The sequence below is a fragment of the Xyrauchen texanus genome, chromosome 12 (genome assembly GCF_025860055.1).
Source record: "Xyrauchen texanus isolate HMW12.3.18 chromosome 12, RBS_HiC_50CHRs, whole genome shotgun sequence".
In the NCBI taxonomy this organism is placed as follows: domain Eukaryota; kingdom Metazoa; phylum Chordata; class Actinopteri; order Cypriniformes; family Catostomidae; genus Xyrauchen; species Xyrauchen texanus.
The window spans coordinates 29,372,909-29,392,135 of record NC_068287.1 but is presented as its reverse complement, the minus strand read 5'-3'; the positions used below and the strand labels follow the sequence as shown (position 1 = coordinate 29,392,135).

The 19,227-nt window shown below is 38.7% G+C and overlaps 1 protein-coding gene across 1 annotated transcript in view; it reads right to left on the bottom strand.

Moving 5' to 3' along the window:
- Positions 1–18,937, bottom strand: part of ppfia3 (PTPRF interacting protein alpha 3) — a 73,362-nt gene extending 54,425 nt beyond the window's left edge. Inside the window, exons 1-2 of the mRNA XM_052139538.1 lie at positions 18,724–18,937; positions 14,151–15,377 (exon numbers count right to left, since the gene is read on the bottom strand). Of these exons, the coding sequence (XP_051995498.1) occupies positions 14,151–14,483 (333 nt within the window). The 5' untranslated portion in view covers positions 14,484–15,377; positions 18,724–18,937. The remainder of the gene's footprint in view (positions 1–14,150; positions 15,378–18,723) is intronic.
- Between the last annotated feature and the right edge of the window lie 290 nt (positions 18,938–19,227).

Sequence of the window (19,227 nt, the reverse complement as noted above, 5' to 3'; positions counted from 1 at the left end):
TGCCAAAAAACTCATTCATGCGTTCATGACCTCAAGACTAGATTATTGTACTGCATTACTGGGAGGATGTCCAGCAAGTTCAATAAATAAACTTCAATTGGTTCAAAATGTTGCCAGAGTGCTGACTAGAGCCAAGAAATATGATCATATTAGCCCCATTTTATATTTACATTGGCTACCAGATAATTTTGTATTAATTTAAAAATTCTGTTAACCACATACAAAGCTTTGAATGGGCTAGCTCCACAGTACTTAAGTGACCTTCTGGCATGCTATATTCCATCATGTTCATTATGATCACAAAATTCTGGTTTGTTAATAGTTCCTAGAATATCAAAATCCACAAAAGGAGAAAGATCCTTTTCCTATTTGGCTCCTAAACTATGGAATAGTCTCACTAATACTGTTCGGGACACAGACACACTCACTCAGTTTAAGTCTAGACTAAAGACCTAATTTATCCATTAACTCATAATTAGGCTGCTTTAGTTAGGTCTGCCGGAACCAGAAACATCTATCTTGATCTATAACTCTGCATAAAATTGAATAATATCTACGCTAAAATTATTCTATTTGTTTCTATGTCTCGGGATATGAATCCCAAAGTTACCAGAGCCGGCAAGATCCAGCTCCGTTCCTGCTTGGTGTCGGACTCCACTGCTATGTGTCTCTTATTGATGATGACTAATTGCAGCCGGTGCTAGCCAGACATCACTTCTGTCTTTAATAATGGATTTCAGCGGATGAACTGATGCCAACTTCAACTGTAAGACATCAGATACTTCATATGCCACTGCCTGAACCTTGGATTTAGGATTGAACCCCACCAAACCTCACCGAAATGACCTGCCGGTTAACTGCGATGCACCGCATTGATCTCTCTCTGCATCACCTTTGTCTATTGATGGACTACACTCTTGAAATGGAATACATGGACTATCATATAATTGCCAACAAAAGCCTTCATCAACCAACTAACTAAGGACAATACATCTATGCGAACTTCTGCAGATAATCCAGGATGGAATTCAAAGACATTAGTTATTAATTTTACAGTTCATAAAAAAAAAAAATTTTAAACACAGGAACTTAACACTTACTTAGTTTACTAATTACATTTACATTTATGCATTTGGCAGACGCTTTTATCCAAAGCGACTTACAGAGCACTTATTACAGGGACAACCTGGAGTTAAGTGCCTTGCTCAAGGACACAATGGTGGTGGCTGTGGGGCTTGAACCAACAACCTTCTGATTAACAGTTTACCAGTACTGTGTAGACCACTACAACACCACCGTCTTTACTAATCTTAAACCATGACCTGCACATACATAACTAATACTGGCATTATATTCATACTGGTTAGTCAGAGGGGAACTGGCCCTCACAGTGAGCCTGGTTTCTCCCAAGGTTTTTTCTCCATTAACCAACATCTTATGGAGTTTTGTGTTCCTTGCCACAGTCACCATCAGCTTGCTCACAGTGGTTCTAAATGCAATTATTATTTAATTTTATACACAATTTACAGTCAAATGTAATTAAACTACACAATGATCACTCTCAGACTTTATAGATATTACAGTTTAATTATTTGTTAATGCATGATTTTCTGTAAAGCTGCTTTGAAACGATGTGTGTTTTGAAAAGCGCTATATAAATAAAAATGACTTGACTTGACAAAGTCATGTCGCGATTCTATAGCAATATCAAGGTTTTATTTTGATGAATTGTGCAGCACTACCTCACACATACACTATCACACATCCACACCATTACACATTCACAGACGCAACACTATTACACATCCACACACTGACTCAACACCATCAGATATCAACAAACCATTTCACTACACTATCATACATCCAGGCACTCAACACTATCACTCATTCCCACACTACGCACCATCACACATTCACACACTTAACACCATAACACAAACACTATCATATTTCCACACACTCTCACTCATTCACAAGCTACAAATCATCACAGAAACTCTATCACATTCATACACTAAACACCATCAGACATCCAAACAACATCACACTAACATCATCAAACTCACTGAACACTATCACACATCCACACACTGACACATCTCACACAATCACAAACCATCAGGTAAAACACTATCATACATCCAGGCACTCAACACCATCAGAAAAACACTATTACACATCCACACACTCAACACTATCACTCATTCACAGACTAAACACCATCACACATTCACACACTCAACACCATCACACATCCAAATACTCAACACTATCATAAATTCACACACTCAACACCATCACACATCAACAAACTCAACCCCATCACACACCCAACACCATCATAGATCTACACACCATTGCACAAACACTATCACATATTCAATCACTCAATACTATCACACAAACACAATCACATATCGACACACTCAACACCATTACTCATCGACACACTCAACCCCATCACACACCCAACACCATCATAGATCTACACAACATTGCACAAACACTATCACATATTCAAACACTCAACACTATCATACAAACACAATCACATATCCAACACCATTACACACCATTGCACAAACACTATCACACATCCACACACTCAACACTTTCACGCATTCACACACTTCATACATCACACAAACATTATAACGCATCCACAAACATTATAACGCATCCACAAACTCAACACCATCTCACAAACACTATAACATATCCATACACTCAAATCCATCACACAGCCACTTTTACACTCAACACATAACACAAATACTATCACACATCCACACACTTTATATCATTACACAAACACTTTCACACATTCACACACTCAACACATCACACAAACACTACCACACATCCACACACTTAATATCATTACACAAACACTACCACATATCCACACACTCAACACACTCAACACCATCATACACCCACACACCATCGCACAAACAATATCACACCTCCACACACTCAATGCCATTATACAAACACTATCACATATCACACACACAATCACATAACACATCAGACACCATCACATAAACATAATCATACATTTCCTGACCCCCTAACCCCCCCTAATCTAATGCAGTGTGTAGCTTCTCATTTCTTAAACAACTATGTTGGAAGACAAATCCTATGGTCTTGGAAAAGATGTTACTGTGTCACATCGACAGTAGAACTCATGGCTATGATTAATAGTGAAAGTAAAGGCCTTTCCACACGCACAATGCAACAAGAATTTACAGGATTGGGACTAAACAGATATGTGGCCACAAGAAAGACACTTGTTTGTGAGGCTAATCGGAAACATTGACTTCAATTTGCTAGGGAGCACAAAGATTGGACTGTGGAGCAATGGAAAAAGATCATGTGGTCTGATGAGTCCAGATTTACCCTATTCCAAAGCAAAGGGCATGTCAGGGTAAGAAGGGAAGCGCATGAAACAATGCACCCTTCATGCATAGTGCCCACAGTACAAGCCTCTGGAGGCAGTGTTATGATCTGGGGTTGCTTCAATTGGTCAGGTATAGGCTCAGCAATGTTATGCGGATATAAAATGAAGTCAACTGACTACCTGAATGTACTGAATGACCAGGTTATCCCATCAAAGGGATTTTTTCTTCCCTGACAGCACGGGCATATTCCAGGACAACAATGCCAGGGTTCATGGGGCTTAAATTGTTTAAGAGTGGTTCAGGGAGCATGAGGAATCATTTCACACATGAATTGGCCACCACAGACTCCTGACCTTAACCCCATTGAAAGTCTTTGGGATGTGCTGGAGAAGACTTTACAGATTGGTTCGACTCCCGCTAAAAATGAATGCAACTCCAGACAGAAATAAATGTTGTGACATTGCATAAGATTGTCGAAAAAATGTCACAACGAATGTTTGCCATAATAAAAGCTAAAGGCGGTCCAAAATATTTTATATAACACCATCAAACACCGTCAAACAAACACTACCACACATCCAGACACTCAACACATTACAAAAACTTTATCACACATCCATACACAACATCATCATCATCACACATCCACACACCATCACACAAAAATGTCACATCCAAATACTTAACACCTCAACACAAACACTATTACACACCCACATACTCAACACTAACACAAACATAGCAAAATCAAAACAGTAATAACAAACATCCTCAAAACAACCACTTGATCATATCACTCATGAACACACTCAACACTGTCACATAAACACTATCTTACATCCACACACTTAACACTATCAAACAAATATACAACATAGTCAAAACAGTAAAGCAAACATCATCAAAAAACTGCTCATAAGAATAGTATAAGCTATCACATGTATTAAACTTGCTTACACATGCACACACACACACACACACACACACACACACACACACACACATAAAGACATAGAAACCACTAAATAAAATATTGTTTAAACTAGCTGTGATGATAAAGCTTCACAAACATTCCTTTGAGCATCAACCACACAACAACTGAACCCCACATTAATGAAACCATAATAATAATAATAGAGCACAACATTGGAAGAGAATGAATTAAATTATATACACTGGCAATCTTCTGCATTTACAAGAAACCTTTCAATGACACCAAATGATCGTTTGGCAAATAAACACAGCACAACTGTAATGGTATGCTGGTTCCAGAGTGTGTGTTTGGATGAATGTGAAAATGAATGAGAATTTGTTTCTTTTATTGATTCAGTGTGAACGGATGACAAAGTCCACATTCTGACCACTCAAATGAGAAACTCTTGGGTGCAAGGTCTTGATAGAACCATGTTGTGTAAAATGACATATGGCATCTAGGGCTGCAACCAACGATTATTTTGATAACTGGTTAATCTAGCGATTGTTAGAAAGATTATTTTGTATATAAGTGTATTTGTTCACAAGGAAAGACAAAATAAACTTATATTCAAGGTTCTCTAAAAGCAAGTCTAAATATCTCATATGCTGTTTCTCAGGTGAATGCATCTTTTTTAAAAGGATTTTTATATATTTGTATTTTTAATATTATATTCAACATTCTCAGATTTTTTTTCTTCTGCATTTTACCTGCTAAAGAAAATGTGTGTTGTTTTAAAGGAGTTTTAAATATTTATATTGGAAAATAAGCCAAAACAAAAACAAATTAAAAACGTATATTGTTGCAGTGGTGAAGACTATCCTCTCTCACCTTTCTGTTCACTTCCATCATCTGTAACTCACCAAAAAAACGAACTCTCTCTTATTAATAAAGCTGCGTATTGCAAATTTTCTTCAAGATAAGCCATGATACATTCTTCCTGGACTAAACGAGCACGCTTGAGGGACGAGCATCCCCATGACAGAGTGTGCATTAGCCGGGTGCAGTTTCAATGTCTTCCCCTTAGATCTGAACATTCGCGCAACTCATAGAAGAGGCACTGAACGCACAGAAAAATGCCATCTGAGTTTGTAGTTATTTGCATGATTTGCTTCCATATTATATGAACTTTAATAAAGCTATAACACCATGGGGATGCTCGTCCCTCAAACGTGCTTGCTTCATCCCTCAAGTGTGCTCGCTTAGTCTAGCAAGATTATTTACATGATCTGCTTCCATATTATTTGAACTTTAATAAAGCTATAACATCACGGGGATGCTCGTCCCTCAAGCGTGCTCAGTCCAGCAAGATTGTTATTAAACATAACTATATTAAAGATGTAATTGTAGGGTGTTTCCTTTAAAGATGCTCGACACACAAGTTTTGCTCCAGCTCCACATATTCCACAACGAGAGTGTTTCTGTATTTACTTATTTAGTATTTTTGCATTATAACTCCCTCATACTTTGTGATCTACATCACCTGAAGTTGTTTGGAAAGTTTGGAGTGCGTCTGGACTGTGAGTTGTGTCATTCTTTCTCTCCTCAGTCAGGCGCGATCTGCAGTGCTGCTCTCGTGTGTCATCATTAGAGTTAAAAGTGATCTCATTTTATGTTAAATGAGATCAAACTAATATTTGACAATGAAAATTTTGTCGACAATTTTTTATTGTCAACGTTGTCGATAATGTAGACTAATCGTTTCAGCCCTAATGGTTTCACTTGCCTGCCACTGCATGCCTAAAGCCACACCACCTTTTTCTAGTTTCCTAAAAATTATGGCTTTTTCTATTTGCCTATATATGACCGAACCCACTAGTCAAGAATCATGCATGAAACACCATCTCTTTGTGATGTACACAGTCTCACCATGCCATACGTTGCTATGTACTTGTGTATCATGCTTTAAAGCATAATTCACCAAAAAAAAAGAAAGAAACACAATTATAATAATAAAATAAACCATCATTTATTTACCCCCATATTGTTTTCAAAGCCCGTCAGAGATGTTAGGCAGAATGTTAGTGACTGATAGCCTCAGTCATTCACTTTCATTACATCTTTTTTCCATGCAAAAAAAGTGAATGGAAACTAAGACAAAACATTCTGCATAACATCTCCTATTGTGTTCCATGATAGAAAGTCACATATTAATTTATTGGTGAACTATCCTGTCCAACCCTGGTTCCACTCTAGTCAGTGACACTTTAAACAGAAACAAAAGGAGACATTCCCTATGCAATTCAAACCCTTCTACCAATCAAACAGTCTTTACCAAGCACAGAAACATTTCTAGACACATTGCATGTACCTTATAAATGTATCTTATCAATGAATTATGTTGCCTTTATGTTGAATCTGTTTAGTGGGCCATGTCTCTTATTGAAAGTGGTCACAGTCCTATGCCACCAATATCTTAAACTACTTTTTTCTAGCAACACCCAAAAATAGGGGAAAGATGCTGGAGAAAGAAAGGAGGAGGAGAAAGGGGAGTGAAGGGGCTAAGCTTAGAAGTGGTATAGTGGTACACAGATGGTTACTCAGTGGGCTTATAGGATTTTGGCATTCTGAAACTGTACCTTGCTGAGATTGGACTAGAATTATGTTTGGCACAAGTATGCCAAACACAAATGTGTGATAATATCCAGCCTTATTTCTTTTGGTAACACTTTACAGTAAGGTTCCATTTGTAAACATTAGTTAACTAAATTAGTTAACATGAACTAACAATGAGAACCAGCATTTATATATACTAACAACTTATTTAAATGAAAAGTTGAATTTGTCAATATTAGTTAATTAACTAACATGAAATAACAATGAACAATTGTTTTTGTAAACTAACATTAACAAATGCTGTAAAAACATATTTTAATTATTGTTAGTTCATGATACTAATACTAACAAATAAAACCTTACTGTAAATCTTTGGTTCAGCTTACACAAAGGGCTTTAATATTGGGTTTACACTCCTTTTTTACAGTTTGCGCATTTGTCTCCTACTTGAAATGCTCTCTTTCATTCTCTGTTTTTCTCCCATACATCCTATACTGATAGTATTCACAGACTGAACCATGTTTAATGTTTCATGCCTCTGAATCAGTCTACTTATTTATGTGTTTAAGTTTATATGTGTGATCTGATTCTCCTTTCACACAATGGATTCTCTATTAGCTGGTGCTAATGCCCTTAAATAGCCAGTCATTCTCCCAGAAAATGGTTCTCTTTAATACTTGTTATTTCAAGCCCAAAGTTAGAGGCCAAAATGTTTCCAGTGTTACAGACATTGATATTTAATTGGCATGCAAATATGCAGACAGAATAGTATAAAAATGAATGTGTTTCAAATTATGATTTATAAATGCAGAACCTAATTCACATTCACAAAATACAATTTGCAAATGCAAAACATAATTCATAAATGCCCAAGTGTGTTGAATATGCATTTCCAACTCGCTAGATAGATTAGTTTGGATTTGTGTGTGGATGTTTTAAGATTTTTGTGATTCTCAAAAGATTGAGAACAATTGAACAGCCTGAATTCAAATATATATATATATATATAGAAATAGTGTCTTAGGTCTAATGAAATGCTGATAAAACTAAATAAAGAAACAATGAAAATTGTGTTCATCCGTATGTGAGACTTTGTCTAAAAGAAAGGATGAATAATTGGAGACTTATTTAAATACACATATCCAACAGGTTAGCTACCTAATCTTCTTCACTATGTTGATCAAATATTATAAAAATGCCAGAAAAAAGCTAACATAAGGTTGAAATTCTAAGATAACAAAAAACCTGGTTCATAAATAAGAAACCTGTCACCATATTAGTTTGTTTTAGTCTATTGTTCTATTTCCATCATTTGGCTTTATTTTTACACTACTTTGATAAGACAACATCCGGTACACACTACAGGTAAATACAGTCATCACTCTTTTTCTGAGTGTTTACCCCATTACTGCACACAAACATACTATACACTGTGCACTTACACTTAGGGTTGCCAAACTTCTCATATAATACAGAATCGTCCCGTATCTGAGGGAACAAAATTGCATTCTGTATGAAATCCATACAGGATGCCGTTTTTCCCATATTTTAGCGTCTCACACCCAAACTGCTGAGAATATTTCACAAAAGAGAAATGGAACTGTAACTAACCTTTTTGTGTGAGTTGTATGAAATATTGTCTGTTGCAACATTACACAAATACACTTGACAGAAGGGGCCGTGTCAGAAGCAGTAGAATTTTGTCAAACTTATAGCATTCGAGAGCATGAAAATAGTTTCTCACCATGGGGATTCCAAAAACACCAGTAATTCAGGACATGACATTACATTACATTTCATTGCATATGTCGGTGATTGTTCTTGCACAGAGCATCACATTTATGTACTTAAAACTCTTAATGTGATTTTCTTCCATTTCCCTTGTGATAACACTATTCCAGTATAGGATGTATGGGAGAAAAACAGATAGAGAATGAAAGAGAGCATTTCAAGTAAGAGACAAACACGTAAACTGTAAAAAAGGAGTGTAAACTCAATGTTAACTGCCAAAACAATGACACTGTAATCCAAGGAGAAATACACTTATTTTCATGTGTTTTCTCTCCCATAAAAATCCATTATTATGCATGGTTACTTAAAACAACACTAAGACAGTGGCCCTGGACAGCCAAATATTTTTTTTTTTATGATATATACAATATTTTACACATTAATCAAAACTGATGAGCTCAATTTTAAAAGGGAAACCGGTTCGTTGAGCTTTAAAAATGGAAAAGGCTTAAGCTTAATTATGAGGAAAAAAACACTTGACTAGAATATTGTCTGTCCTCATTTATTGCAGCTTTTTCTTTTGGCAAAAAGTAGTGTCTATTTAAGTGAAGATTGATCAAAATGTGGTTCTTCATGGTCGTTGTATTAAAGCAGTTTTCATTTTAAGTGTATTGTGGGCCGTTCACACCAAATACGTTTTTGTGTCCATATGTGCTGTTTTTCAATCATTTACCTATGTAAACAAGCTCTAGGTGGACCTCTTCAACTGTTTTGCATCTTCTCATACAATCAGGCAATTGCTGGAAAAAAAGTTCCGTATTTAAATCTGGATTGTCCCGTATTTGGTTGGTAGAAATTTGGCAACCCTACTTACACTATACACACTATGATCAGCAATCTAGTGTATACATTTTCAAAGGGTAGTATTGTCCCAATTGGAACGCCAGATTGTTTTCCATTTTACAGAAGAGACAGTTGCAAAAGCATATTATGTGTTGCTGCTAGATTTAGCAAGTTAACCAACCTCAGTCCAACACTTAATCTGAAAACATTTACATATTTACACAGTATGTGGTGATGGTAAAGCATTTGCAAGGTGCTGTCTTCACAGAAGTTTCAGTAGTTGTCACATCATTAATTACAATAGTTTGTCAGTGTAGCATCATGGACAGGTAACCCCGTCCCTTCCGTTACATAGGACGAGCTGCAATCGCTTGTCCAACATTCTACACTCTATTATTTTGTTTGAAGAATACATTTTCTAAGTACTTGTATTAGACTTTTTCTTAATAGATTTTTCATTGTGAACAAACTACTCACAGAACTTACACTAAGAAAATGGCATAGAACAGTACAGAAGTACACGATACATGTATATGCATGTAGCTATAGTTATTTACGAGAGTAAAAACTGCATTTTACAATCGAATTTACTGCCTAAAATTGCAGGTTGTGAAAACCTAATTATCATGAAATCCATGTAGTATGATCTTTAGAGTTTGCTGTTTAATAGCAGTATCTTAATGAGCATAAACAAAACACAACGCCTTTGCTAAAGCCAGTTTACCAATAATTGTTGGGTTATAATACTCTCCAATCTATAATTGATTAAAAATAGGTAACACCAAAATGGTTAAACTGTCAGCATCCATGTTTTTGTTTACAGCCATGAGACACCAAACCATTGCAATAGTTCCTACCATGTCACCCATCATAAGTTTGGGGCAGTAGGAGCAACACATGTATTTGTACACACACAAACAACATAACAAACAAAACCCAAGCCCTGTGGTGAGGGGGACCCACTTAGGGCCTCTATGATTTATCCTACTAATTGGGCCCAGGAGAGAGGAGGCTCAACCATAAAATATTTGTTCTGAGCCCAGTGAATATAGTGACAGCCTTGCATGTGTATTGCTTTTATTTTTGTTCCAGTGTAATTATTATATTTAAATTTGACACAACACCTTTTCCTTCAAAGATAAAGATACTTTACACAGAAGAGACTCAACATAATTGATGATTGGCTGGATTTAAAATGTCCCGTCTAATTGAGTAAAATCACATTTTGTAAATCAAAACTGTTAGAAAAGTCTCAAAACATCCACACAAATGCAAGGTGATCCAAAGTTTACTGATTTGCAAATGCAGATTCAACAATACATTTGTAATGTAAAAGCATAATAAAATCGGTGAACACACTTATCATGGTATTGCATTTGTGAATAATATTTTGTGAATGTGAATTTGGTAATGAATTCTCTCCCATACACAAATGCAATGACCCACATATTTTGGGGGCCAGACATGCTGTTTGTGCATCATCCAAGCACATTACAAACTGATTATTTGACCAAATCTACCAGTGAAAGAGCCAGAACATTTTAAAAGATTATACTGTTCCAACAATCGCAAGAAATGTCCCATTATGTAAAACAGGTCACAGAAATGTAGATAAGCAGATCATGTATGTAGATTACCTTCAAAAAAGATCAGAGGAGACAAAAAAGTTTAAGACCTGATGAAAAATTGACCAGAACAGCCCACAAGTCTGGAAGATTAAGATGTTAGCCCTGTCGGTCAGTAACAAATAAAGGCAGCTCAATTCAGACAAAAATAATAAAACACCAGACAAGCTTAGATCTGACCAGAACAGGTCAGAATGAGAGAGAAAAACCATATCAAAGTCTTCTTACTCTATTTCTAACATCTTCACGTTGTTTTGTCACACACTTATACATTATACTGCACTGGCAGCTCATCCTTTCTGGAGTCTTGGTTCATCTCAATTACCAAACTGTTTAGTCCAAGACATTCTTTCAACAAACCTAACTGAACATTTAAAGTCTTTATGATGTAAACATTTATGCATTTTGGCAGATAAACAATAAATAAATAAATACATTTAAATAAATCAGTCATTATTTCCTCACCCTCATGTCTTTCTAAACCGGTATGACTTTTTGTTTTGCCGTAGAACATGAAAGGAGATATTTGTAGTAATTATAGTATGTCCAGGCTGCTCTTTTTCCATCAAATGAAAGTGAAAGGTGACCACGGCTGTCAAGTGAGATTTTCATGGTAAGACTTTATCAGTAACTCAAATTTCAATCTCAGTTCCTCACACAATGGCTTCAGAAGACTTAGTTCATGAGATGAAAGGACAACTTTTATGGTCCCCATCCATTCTCATTGTATGGAAGAGAGCAGTTTTTTCACAGTTTTTTGTTTTAGAAATCTTTTGATGAAAACGTCCTATACACTTATTGAATTCGTCATGTCATATTCATAAATTTTAGTCAGTTTTGCTCGGATTAACTAAAATAATATATTTTAGTTGAGGACATGCAAAATGGACAAAAAAAAGTCAAACTCTAAATCTTTGTAAATCAAACTTTAATCAATATTGAAACATTTAGCCAAAAAATTCGAAACATTTTCTAATGTAAACATGTATCAAACATATAAATATACATACAGTCCTTGTTGTGAAAAACTTGAGCTCCTGAAATAATAATGAATAAACTGAAGTATTAGCTACTGTTTAGACGTTAGCCTACTGTATTCAGAATTCTTCATGATTTAGAGACTGTGGAGCGGAGGGGGGCGGGGCCGGTCCCCAATCAGCCTGATGAGGCGCGCGAGGGATAAAGGCGGCCGGTGACGATGGTTCGAGAGAGAGAGAATTACGGACATGTCCGTCATGTGTGTTTGTTTATGTGTTTTTGAGTTTAAGTTTCTCATTAAAATATAATTTATGTTGACAAGCCGGTTCTCGCCTCCTCCTTGCCCATCCTTCAACTGTGTTACATTGGTGCCGAAACCGGGAAGGGGAGGGATGCCCGTCGCAGAGTCCTCGACACTGCCGTCCACCCAGGGAGCGCCGCTGCCATCTGCCGGGTGACGGAGTAGCCCGACCGCCCGGATCGCGAGGTACGGCCGTCGTCCACGGGGCAAGTGGGGACTGGATACCCGACCGCCTGGGCGAGGAGCCGCTGCCGGGGCGGAGGAGTGCCCTGCCGTCCCCAGAGACGCTGGAGGGGTCGAGGAAGACCGCCGTCCGTCGAGGGAGGAGGAAGAAACTCTCCGACCGCCGGGCGGTAGAGCCGCTGCCAGGGGCGGAGGAGTGTCCCCATTTGCCGCCAGAAAAGCGGGCGCGTTCTGCCCGCTGGGGGTCGGCGGTTTCACTCCGGTTCAGCCGGTGTTGGAGCGGCTGTCGTCCGCCTGAGTGTGGAGGAGTGTTCGAGGACCACGCGACGGTACATCAGAGAACCGGTGAGTGAGCTTTTCTCTCTCTCTCTCTCTCTCCCTGTCGCACCGTGTTGGCCTTTTCCGCACCTATTTTGTTTTGTTGTTGTTGTCTTCCCTCCTGTCTCCTCCCAGGGCGAGGAAGGCGGGGATGACCACGCGGGACATAAGATACACCCGCCCCAGGGATAGGGGGTGTACGTCATGCCGGTGGCACCCGGCCTGAGATAACGCCGGGAGGAGTGTGGAGCGGAGGGGCGGGGCGGTCGGAATATCAGCGCCCGGTCCCCAAATAGCCTGATGAGGCGCATGAGGATAAAAGCGGCCGGTGACGATGGTTCGAGAGAGAGAGAATTACGGACATGTCCGTCATGTGTGTTTGTTTATGTGTTTTTGAGTTTAAGTTTCTCATTAAAATATAATTTATGTTGACAAGCCGGTTCTCGCCTCCTCCTTGCCCATCCTTCAACTGTGTTACAGAGACGTACACATTTTTCGTGAAAGGTTATTACATTGCATGTAGCGTGTTTCTTAAGGAAACAGCGTTATTACAAAGCAAGTTACACAACACAAATTATGCATATTCTGACTAGCACATCATTTAGTTCAAGTTCACCTGTTCATTTTCTTCACTGTACAGATGTAAGTTGTTATTATATGCTATGGATATAGTGATAAAACTCATGTATAAATAAGATGAGTTGAATGAGGTATTTATCCTGTTTTGAAGCAGTTCATCTCACGCAGCTCAAGAGGTTTTTCTTCTGTTTATATCTTGCACTGTTAATATTTTGCAGTATATTTTTATCTGATCATATTTTCGTAAACAGTATGCTTTAATACAATTGTTTAATTATCGTCATGATGTGCCTTTTTGTCTCCTTTATTGTTGGCGAAATCAAAAAACCTTTCGTCAACAAGTGTTTTCGTCAGTGATTTTGTTGACGAGATTAAAACTGGAAGAGAGCCACTTAGACATATTGCTAAACATCTCATTTGGTGTTCCACAGAAGAAATATGGTCATTCGAGTTTGGAATGGCATGAGGGTGAGTACATAATGACAGAATTAAATTATTTCCTATTTTTTTCCGAACTGTTCCATCATGAAGACCCTTTAAGACATGAAATGGCAGGTGCACAACATATAACATCAGTCTTTTGCAATCTAGTACATCTACTGCATATACTAACTAACACATAACTTTTCCTCACACAAAAAGGCTTGGATGCATACCTGTGGCAGTGCAATGGAGAGTTGCCTCTGTAGCGAGTCCTTCTCGTGACCCAGCTCTCGCAGACGTAGCTGTGCTGTGCCGAGACTCTCCTGGGTCTCTCTGAGACTCTCCAGCAGCCGCTCTCTCTCCGTCAGCATGTTCACCATCAGAGACTCCAGATTTCCAGTGCTCCCCCCTTCATCTCCACCACGGGCCTCCCTGCCTCCATACCCACCACCCATGCCCCCTGCGCCGCCCCCCATACCCCCACCTCCTCCAGCAGGAGAGGATGGGCCTCCTCCTCCACCTCCCCGCCCATCTTCAGAGATGGTGGGCATCACCTCACACATCATCTTGATGCCGTGTAGTGTGTGAACAGGTGCGAGAGTTTGTTATCGGATAGCAAGAGGGAGGTTAAGGGGTTACTTTGTGTATGTGTGGTCCCTACAAGAGGAATTTTTGAGACTCAGAGTGTGGGACTGCTTATGCGTTGGATCCGGTGGTGTTTTTGTGCCTGAGAGCGTATGGCAGTTTGCCTTTCATATGCGGGTGTTTATATGAGCATTTGCTTAGAGTAGGATTGTGTAGTGTCGTATGGTGTGTGATAATAGTGTGTGGTCTGTGGTAAGAATGTGTGCCTTAACAGTCTGTAATGTGTATGTGGGAATGTGTGTGGCATGCAATGGGAGTTTGCTGTCTATATAGTGTTGTGTCGAGTATTGCAGGTTTGTTTTATTTTGTGTGTAGTCAGTTTGTGGTGCACATTCAGTTTCAGTGATGGTGTGTATGTGTTGTGAGTGTGCATGCATGAATGGTACACTTTTCTGTGCCTTTTCAACCTCTATTCAATCTTTTCAGCTTTCTTCTACAGCTTGGTGAAATATCCTAATTGCTGTTCTCTTCTTCAAAGGTAGACACGTACTGCCAGTTTATCAGAATTTGCTCTCGTTTTCGTCCTGGCAATTTAATTATCCACAGCTTTTTCCTTATTTTTCCTCAGTGTTCAGGTAGATCATGAGTTGTGTTATTTCCTGAATGGCTTCAAGGTTCCCGATTGGCTCTAAGTATGTGCTGTTCAAAATCCTTGGCTTGGGTGCATTTGGGTGGAGCAGCAGGGTGTGGTCTCAGGTGGGATAAAAGTAGGAGGGGGAAGCAGTTGGGTTACAGGGACCAGATTGGATAAAAGGAAGGGTGGGCATGGAGGAGAGTCTTCTACCCACTGGGTTCGAACTTCAGGTAAAGGAGAGCTGAAGATTGAGGAAAAGGAGAGTGATGTTAGCACAAATGGTCAAAGCTGGGTAAGTAATGAAGAAATGAAGATTTATATTTGTGTATATACAGTACTGTGCAAAAGTCTAAGGCACAAAAGATGTTTCACTTAAATATTTTTCTTAAGATTGTCTTAAGGTTATTTATATCTTCACCTTTAGTGTGTCAATAGGAAATATCAATTTTAAACTCCCAAGCATTCCTTTTGCAAATAGAATAGAATAGAAGAACAGGGAGCCCTGCAACAGATGGCATGAACCCCACATGCCCCCCACTGAATATCGAGAAGCAATTGAGATAGCCGAAATAGATAGAAGAACTGTCACAAATTCTCCAAGAAGCTTGGAACATCCTATCTGCCAACAACCAAAAAAACTCTGTCCAGGTGTACCTAGGAGTACTGGATCTATTTTAATGGCAAAGGTGGTCACACAAAATTTTGATAGAGCTTTTTTTATGTTTACTGGACTTGATGTTAATTGATAAATGAAAACTATATATGACATTAATTTTGAAGAAATCCTCACTATGCAACATTTTTCACCAGTGCCTAAAACTTTTGCACAGTACTGTATATTGTATATTATCAGATGTAGTGGATTCAAAGTCTCTGAGTACATCAAAGCCAAAGCAAGGTTCCCATACCTTTTGACCCAATACATTTCCATGACCTTTCCAGTCATTCATGATTACTGGATAATGATTTAATCATGCTAAAAATTATTTTATAAAATACAGAGAAATTTCTAGCTATTGAGATATTTTACAGCTGAACATGACTATAAAATGTATAGTGTCCTTAAGATTGCATGACTTTTTAGGATTTTGTGAATTCCCATGACAGGCCTTGAACACAATTTTAAAAATTCACTCATATTTCCAAGTTTTCCTTGACCATGGGAACCCTGCCAATGCTTTGACAATAGATTAAGAAAATAAAACTCTGATTCCTCTGATTTCAATTCAGCTTCACTGGTTTTTACAACTGTGCTTTTTATTGGCAATACCATTACAAAATATACAGATGGATAAAAATATTACAATACAAAAGCTACACTTGGACATGTGGCTTTGGATAGCAAAAGGTGATAGAAAATTGGGTTACACATTACAATAAAGTTCCATCGGTTAACATAATTTAATGCATTAGGTATCATCAACTAACAATAAACTATATACATTTTTTACAGCATTTATTAATATTTTTTCTTAATGCTAGTTAATAAAAATACAATTGTTCATTTTTATTTAATGGTTAATGTAAACATATACTCACTGAGTACTTCATCAGTAACACCTATACACCTACTTATTCATCTGATTATCTAATCAGCCAATCCTGTGGCAGCAGTGCAATGCATATAATTCATCCAGAAATGGGTCACAAGTTGATGTTCACATCAACCATCAGAATGGGGAAAAAATGTGATCTCAGTGATTTCGACTTTGGCATGATTGTTTGTGATCTCCTGGGATTTTCACACCCAACAGTCTCTCGAGTTTACTCAGAATGGAACGCAGAAACACCTTGTTGATGAGAGAGGTCAACGGAGAATGGTCAGACTGGTACGAGCTGACAGAAAAGCTACGGTAACTGCGATAACCCATCAGTACAAGTGTAGTGAGCAGAATAGCATCTCAGAATGCACATCACGTCAAACCTTTATTAGGACCATAGTGTTTCTAATAAAGTGCTCAGTGATTGTATACAACTTTTGATTTTAAAAACGTGTTACTTTAGGTTGAAATTAACCTTTACCGAGATTAATAAAGGCTGTAAAAGTATTGTTCATTGTTAATTAATGTTAACAAATGGAACCTTTTTGTATTGTTAACGAAAATTGTTTAAGTGCCTTGCTAATACGGCATGCTTTTTATGCAGTTGTTTACTGGTTTAAATGTTGTAATACAAGTTGTCAAGAAGCCTTGGGAGGGGAACGTGGGGCAGCGTCTGTGCTGTTGGGTAACTCTCAGCTGTCATTTTTATTTATTGAAACACATTGCGATCATGGACACCTGATAAAACCTGATAAAATGATGTGAGTTGAAAATATTCATGTTTGAAGTGATGTGTGAATCCTGACAATGAAAGAAATTATGTTAATTTTGGTACCAGTCGATTCTTCACATTAGAGCTAGCAATAGACAGCAGCAGACACATTGGGGACCATCAAACTAAAAATAAAGTAACCAAAAAAACAAAAACAAAAAAAAAAGCCCATCAGGGAGTCCCCCTCTCTGAAATCTGGGAATAGCATGAAAGTGCATCCTGTTCCAGTGAATGTCGGCCCAGAGGAATTGGGAAGAATCAATAGAGCTGAGACACTAAGGTTAGAGATTCTTTAATAGGCCACAAATCCAGCTAAATACTCTCTGTCTTGAATGTTAACGACGTCGAAGCGAATGCGCACACTGTATCAGCAAGGAAGCCTCATATCAGCGACTGTCATGTAGAACATTCAAATCAACACCCGATTTCATTTGTTTTGTCTCTCAGTCTGTCTGTCTGTCTGTCTGTCCGTCCGTCTTTCTGCCTCCCTCCCTTTCCGACATACACTCACACCTATTTCAAATTCTCTTCAAATACAGACACCCAGTGGGGGGAAAAGTGAGAAGCTTCCCAAATTCAACATCACGGCGCTTTTATTTTGTGTATTTGTTTATCTAAATAGGCTTTGTACGGGCTATTAGTCATAAGGCTAATGGATGCGCGTGATATACGGAAATGAAATTCGTGGCGAGTATGATCATGTAGCCGGGCAGTGCTTTTTGTGTGTCCATGGACGTTGTCGAAACGCAGGGATATAATTTAAAGTGAACCAGTGCGTGTAAATACCAGTGATCATTACATTGGGAGTGTATTAGGTGATGTTGATCTATTATAACCTTTAATAACATGATCATAAAACAGTCGTCATGGTGAAATAAGCACCGCTCCATTGGTGATTTACCGAAATGACGTCCGGTTTTCTAGTGTAAATTGGTGTAGCCTGGCTGTATGTGTTGACGTATTCCTCTGCCGTTCGCTCCACCATGATAAATGTGCCGTCTCTCTTCTGCAGATACGCGACTGGACACGCCGTCGAAATGAAATGATCACGTTTTAACAGCTCCTAATGAATAACATGTCGTGTCATTTCTTCAAATGTCACTATTCTATTCTCTTATTTCCTTCCATCCTTTCGCCTCGCCCCCTCCTCCCAAGTCCTTCCATCCCCCTCCTCATCTCCACAGCTGGGCGATATCACACCACACACAAACATGCATACAGAACAAAATACATGCGATGCTGATTATATGCACGCCGGCTTTGCCGCCGCTCACCGTTGTCATCGTTGGGAGTAAACGCTAGACATCATCATCAGCATCATTTCATCCCCGTCGACCCCATCGGAGCGCAGCGCTTTCGGGTGCCGATCTCGCCGTTAAAGCCCAGTTCTCAGCCTCCCCCCTTTCCCTCTTCCTCACACATGTAACAACGGCACCGAGAGAGCAAACGTTACACCTAACCATAGACAACCCCAGTCTCTCTCTCTCTCTCTCTCTCTCTCTCTCTCTCTCTCTCTCTCTCTCTCTCCTCCCTCCCGATGTAAAAGGTGCTGCTGGCTCTCAAAGAAACATTCGCGCCATTCTGCTTAACCACCACAGGGATCGCTAACATGAGCTGTTGCTATGGCTCCTGTAACTGAGTGATATCGTGTCTGTAAGTGACATGGTCCAAACCCCTTTTTCAGATACGAGTAGGCCTATAAACGCCATATTTGAAAAACTGTGCATGAGCATCTGCTACAGGTCCAAATGGTCAGTGTTGGCTGGGTACCACTGACT